The 6,667-nt window shown below is 32.1% G+C and overlaps 1 protein-coding gene and 1 pseudogene across 2 annotated transcripts; both read right to left on the bottom strand. All coding sequences in view use genetic code 12, as the record gives it.

The window, feature by feature from the left end:
- Positions 1-697: 697 nt before the first annotated feature.
- J8A68_006125 (uncharacterized protein) lies at positions 698-2,122 on the bottom strand (the record flags this gene model as incomplete). Its single annotated transcript, XM_049410264.1, has 3 exons — positions 698-1,290; positions 1,703-1,851; positions 2,040-2,122. The coding sequence occupies 3 exons, from the start codon at positions 2,120-2,122 to the stop codon at positions 698-700; spliced, it is 825 nt and encodes a 274-aa protein (XP_049260599.1).
- A 1,559-nt stretch (positions 2,123-3,681) lies between these two features.
- On the bottom strand, positions 3,682-5,125 carry J8A68_006124 (annotated as a pseudogene). The gene is made up of 2 exons: positions 5,098-5,125; positions 3,682-3,995 (listed from the first exon to the last, which is right to left on the bottom strand). Coding segments are annotated over exons 1-2 (342 nt in total).
- Positions 5,126-6,667: the final 1,542 nt, after the last annotated feature.

Below are 6,667 nucleotides of genomic sequence, written 5' to 3'. Positions count from 1 at the left end.
CGTCTCAATTACCAATACAGCGCGTATGTGACAGATACTGCCGATTTACTTCCCTTATTCGATTGGCCGTTTATTTTTTTTATTAAGCTAAGTTTAGAGTCAATTTCTTATCATCCGCCTCATTTACTTTAAAATCAACAATGGTCATACAAGTTGTAAACGCATTCTATATAAAATAAAAGACAGCATCAAGGCCCATCTTATAGCCTTAACCACATTATACAATAAGTAACAGCTAATACAAATAAATTAAAAACATTAATGTAGACTCTTCATGCACGTTAAACAGCAAGTAGTTGAATGTTTCGCCTCCATTTTCTGATGATGCATACTAAGAAATTCATTTTTGGACATGAATTCAGATGTGTTTTAGTCGCAGCCATTATTAAACCCACTTGATTGATCTTCGTAGACAGAGGCCCCTGTAGTATATGCAGAAATTTCACAAGTCGATAGTTAGCTGAAATGTATTACAACACTTCTGAATAAACATTTACAGCTAGATTGCTTTGCGATAAGCGTTTCTGAGAACTACGGGTGTTACTGAATGCAATAAGAAGAGATCGATATTCCATTGAAAACATAAAATATTCATTTCACTATATAATCATCAGAGTAAACTATAAATAAATTCAACAAACTAGTGAGCTTAAAGCATCATCAACAAAATCAAACTAAACATACCACGTCAGAAGTTTCAGTTGTGGTTAGTGGTTTCAGCTGTGGTCACAGTAGTGGTCGCAAGCGTAGATTCAGCTGAAGGTTCGACGGTGAAAGTAATGGTAGTCCACTGCTCTTCAGTTGTTGTAATGGTAAGTATGACAGTCGGACCTTCTTCTATTGTTGAAGTAACAACAACTGGATCTTGAGCTGGGATACGATCAGGAATCTCAGAATCACATGACTTAGGACAGGGAGAAGCGTTGCCAGGTTCGTAATAGCAGACACGAAGTCTATCACCCATAGACTCTACTTGAAACTTTTCCTTATTGTATCCATCACCAATGTTAAAGCCATAATAAATATCAGGTGCACGCTTAGCCTTAAATCTTTCAACGTTAACTATTGTTAATTCTGGACTATGATAGTCTATACCTTTGCTGTCAGGGTCGTCGACCATAGCTTCGATACAATCTCCATGCCCAAATTGAAACACATTAATAGGAGGTAGAGCTTTTGGATTGTTAACACGAAGCACCGATTGACCACCGTCGAAGCAAACTGCGGATACCCATTCAGTTACCAGCCTGCCCAAATCAAGAATTGAATCACTAAGTACAATGTGTTGAACTAGAAGTGTGCTCGCGTAGTGAAACGGTGGATATTCAAGAACAATAAGTTATGTATTAGAGTTCTATGTATAGATGATAAACCCGGGGATGTCAATATATCAAATTAGTATCGATATACTGTGATCAGTAATTTTTGTAATAAGTAGCCGATAGTTATAACCACTCTTTCGATTAGTTAACTAAAGGTACCGTTTGGGAAAATTACTATGGCGCGATCAATTTATTTGGACGTCGGCCAACTGGACACTTACAACGGAAAAATAAATATCCTAGTGTTAACCAATGACGTGAAATTATACATCGATGTAAATGTGACGTTACCCGCACGACCCATCAAGGTAGAATACCAACACTCCCCTAATCTCGTCACTGACCGAGAGGCATTGACAGATTGTATTCGAGCCTTAAACCACGGCAACAGTATGATCCCTCAGTAACCCAAAGTAGCCCCCAGTGACCCATAATTCGTTCGACAGCTTCGACCGAATCCACCGACACATACAACACAAAGCTTAATTTTTCTAAACCTTCATGTAACTGACTTACTTCAAATAATTGACTTCTAAACGTAATAACGTCTCATCTATCTAATGGTGTAAACGATATACTAGCAATATTAGCTTTAGTACTAATCTAAGATAAGAAACTCACGTTTCCTTTGACAAAGTTCCATTAAGTATTAACAAATAATATCAAATGATTCTTCTAATAATTTCAAAATTAATTCGGATAATGTTTGATCACAACCATAATATCTTATCTGACAATAATTGGATCGACCCTAAAGTCTTGTCTTCTTGATGACATATTTTATTCGAGGATTCATTCATTGGTGAGTTCAACTTAAATGTTTGACTATCACATGTATTGACTGTTAACCACTTCTGTGTGTCAGTATTAACTCAACTATTCTGTTAGTTGTAAATCATTCTTTTGGAATAATATCTAATGTCCTCTTGAGTATAAATAATATCTGAAATGTTTTAGTTCTGGACCTTGTGATATATGGCTTTTATAATTTTTATCATGCAATCAATTTTAATATCGAATGTATAGTCAAAAATATCTGAGACAATCTGATAACCAACTGTAGTTCGCAAATGATTGAAAAAACTTAACATAGATCTGATTTAGTATTCATAGCTGACCGCAATGCTAATTCTAATATTGTTGTGTATTGGTCGTGTTTAAATGATCATTATTGACAATTTTTAATGCTAAGTAATTTATTCCTTATCTTTAGTTCTATGAGCCTCTTTAACTATTAGAATTGATTTTATGGATTTCTTAGTATGATGGGAACAAAGTTTTGTGACAATCTTGAATATGAATTCCTTATGACTTCTTGAATATTCCCGTTGAATTTTATAAATTTCTTTCCAAGGTATTCAGAGTATCTCCCCTAAATCCCTAAAAACAACTTCTAGTTTGCTTTTGAAATCTTCAACTGATTCCTCTTTTCGAAAAATATGAAAATATTGTCAATGTAGATATCAGTGATTGCTTGTTCGACTATATTCTGGAAATAAAACTAAATGAGTATTCTTGTAAACATTATAAATCATTCATAACTAGTCTTGTTTAAAACTATAACTGGATTTGCTCAACTTAACAATCTTGATTGTGTATTGGTATAACCTCATCACCTAATTCAACAATTAACTAATTAGACTTAACTTCTAAATCGTGTTTTCTAAAAAACTAACTTCTAAAATAATAGTAATTTTCTTTAACCAAGTGACTAGAATTTCATCTACTTATTTAAAATCAACGCCTCCTGGTATCTAAATCTTGAATAAACTGTTCTTAAAGTGATTTCAATTTGAGTTGAATTTCATATTAGTTTTCTATCATGGGTGATAACTATATTCATATAACAAATAATTATTCTGGTTCCATATTATCATCTTCATCTTCATCTTCACATAAATGCAGATTCACTAACTGTCTTTGTCGGTTTGATCTTCTTTTCCATTTTATTTGAATTGTGTACATATTCACTAATTGTAATACTTCTTTAGAAGCACTGTTAATCTTTCTAAGTTTGATCTTCTAATCGATTCTTCAGTTTGTTTGAATTTTGTACTTGTTTGTACCTCAGCAATTTTCTTGTTCTTGCTTATCTTGTGTCGGTTTCATGGTTTCTGCCACGAAACGATTTTCCTCTCTTTACCCAATGTGAGAATTCAGGATGTTTAACGTCCTTCGTCCTCGATTTCCTGGGCCACACGACTTTTGCGCAACTCCCCAGCGTGTTTTCTTGATCATTACTATTGAGATTGACGACTTTTGCATCAGATCCCAGATCAATTGCTCTTGTCTTCACGACTTCTGCAATTTCGGAACTCATGACTTTTGCATGTTTCTTGTTCCATCTTGTTCGGTGAACTCATGACTTTTGCATGTTTCTTGTTCCATCTTGTTCGGTGAACTCATGACTTTTGCATGTTTGCTGTTCGGTGAACTCACGACCTTTTGCGTGTTTTGTCTTCCCAGTCTTCACGAATTTTTCGTGTTTACCAATTTTGGAACTCATGACTTTAGCATGTTTCTTGTTCCTTGGTTTCATGACATTAGCATGTTTGTTCTTCAGTGCACTACTCACGACATTAGCGTGGTTATTAACGACATTAGCGTTTTCAACGACATTAGCGTTATTCTGGGAGACAATAATATCTTCGTAAGAATCATCATTTTCTGACTCTATTTCTTCAATTCAACTGTATGGTTTTTATGTGCCATATCTGGTTCTGGTACAATGGTACCTTCATCATTGTTGCTTTTTTGTACAACTTCTCCCCTATCATCCTTATTACGGTTATTTGCCCCTAAGAATTTTAATTTCAAAATCTTGATCTAAATTTGGGTATGTATGGGGAAAATTCAAAATTGATTGTAATTTGACTTATTCTGGCTTTTCTGATGCCTTTATTAGATATTCATTTAACTCTTTTATGTCTAATTTCAATACATCATTCTTCTTTACAAAGCAATCGAAATATTGACAACGAATGATCTTAAAAATGATGCCATTGATTGTGACTATTATTAGATAATTTTCATCTGAATTTCAATTTTAAAAATCTTCATTCAATTTTTGGTATCTATGAGACATATTAATTTGACTCGAACATTTATCTTTCTTGATGTCATTCAAAATTTATTTAATTCGTTGATCTCATTTCTCGAGACATTGTACAATTCTGTATAATAATCAAAAATATTAATGAATAACTATAGTATTCTTAAGTTTGTAAGACCTGACATGATTATTTCTGTGTAATCCTTTGTTAATACTATTGTAATATAATTATAAGAATATCGTCCATATTTCTTGAACTTAACCAATATAACTGATGTGTGGTATAATGTGATTCAATACATTGATCTGATTTTCCGAATATTTTGGTTGTAGTACAATTCATTTTTGCACATTTAATTGCAAACATCTAAATGATAATAACATAGTTTCTTTGTATATAAGTAAACTTATGATGCATCGTTTTGTCAACTGTTTTATCAGTACCTTCAATTGTATTATTTAAAATATATTTATAAGAGACATTCACATTTCTTCTCATGTTAATGATCAATAGCGTTAGCTTCTTTGCTGATTTTCAATTTCAACTATTGTCAATTTGTTTCAGAATGTATATCTTCTAATTCACTATGTTGGTTGCTATAATAGCATACTTGTTTCTTTGATAGATTCTATCTGATTAATCATGCAGTTCCTAAATCAATATTCATTAACGAAACGTAATTCTCAACTAAATCAATCTCTATTGGACTGTCAATAGCATACACTCTGTTGCAACTCTTTCAGTATTCATTTGACATAACATGTAATCTTGTGTTTTAGTAGAATTCAATCTTGGCGAAACGTTTCTTGGTTGACTTGATTCTAATTTCTTTCCGAAAATTATCTCTTTAAGTGCTTCTCACTGTTTCCGCATAATTCTTTAACATACATAATAATTGTAATTATTTCAGGTTCATCCAATTTATCGCTAATATTAATTGAAACAGCACCTCATGACATCATTATGTCATTTTATTGCCATCAGTTCCGAAGTCAATCTTATCGAAGTCTCATTTGCTTATTCATTATATTACGAACTTGGTCGTTCTTTCTCAACTCAATTGCTTGACTAAGTAGTGCCAAAATTAAGACTTTGGAACTCAACAACTCTAATTCTTTACCTTGCAAAAATTTGTTCATTTATTCCATTGCAACTTATAACTTGTGGCTGTCATAATAATAGCTAATTCATCTCAATTATAATTCGGTTACTTATTTCACCTTCATTAGTTTCAGAATTCTCTTCAACGTTTTACCTTCAACATATTAACTAGAAATTTCAGTATCTTTATTAATTGGTTGAGTAAGCTTGACCAAACAAACCTTTTTATATTTTCGTTTTAGTTAATTCGTTATCTTTGCCTTTAGGTCCATTCTTACGAACTTGACAGATAACATGACATTGTTCTGATATCTTCCATGATACCAGCCCATTCAATATTTTGATAACTTAACTGCGCATCTTCAGAAATTCTTTCAATGGAGTTTGGTTTGCAAATTAATTCAGTGAACTTATTCAGTTCATTCTAAATCGCCTTCATTTGTGAAAATATAATAAGTCATCTCAATTATTCTCATTTGTTTAGTTTGAATTATTTGTGATAAATATCTATAATCGGAAAAATAGAAACGCTCCCCTATTTCTAGTATTGAACTGACACATTATGCTTCAGCATTAATCAATTAATAAATGATTCCAAGATCCTCAATATATTAATAATGTTTTTAATAGAGCTATCAGCCATTCAGCTAGACCGCAATTAACATGTTTAACTAATTCATTCAGTGCATCAAAATTCTTCAGACGTTTCTTAACGAAATTGAAACACCTAATTCTTCAAGATTCAGTTGTATATTAACTCAGCTTCTCATAGATTCAATTTCATAATAATTAATTCTCAAAATATGTAGCTTGACTTGCAGCTTCTTCAATCATTAAGATTCTTCCTGTTTTGGATAACAATTTCCTTGGCTGTATCATTATTTTCTGATAATTTTTCATATTTGACTCTTAAGAAATCAATCAACTTAATACATTCGTTCATTTCCAGTTTCATGGGTAACTTGACTTCTAGTATCTTAAACTTAACTAAACTTAAGGTTATCACTATCATAATATTATCTTTTTCACAGCAAAAATCTTTATAGTAAATGTTATAATTTATGGGAGAAAATTTTTCATCTGGTGTAAAATCATGGTTCAAATATGACTATAAAACTTAATTTATTGATTGGGCTTGACTTATTCAATGATTAAACTTTGAAAGATTAAAACCTTAATCCATAATATTGA

The sequence above is a fragment of the Hemisphaericaspora subhashii genome (assembly GCF_019202705.1).
Source record: "Hemisphaericaspora subhashii strain CBS 10753 chromosome Unknown scaffold212, whole genome shotgun sequence".
NCBI lineage: Eukaryota > Fungi > Ascomycota > Pichiomycetes > Serinales > Debaryomycetaceae > Hemisphaericaspora > Hemisphaericaspora subhashii.
The sequence above is the reverse complement of the archived record's forward strand: the minus strand, read 5'-3'. Positions and strand labels throughout refer to the sequence as shown.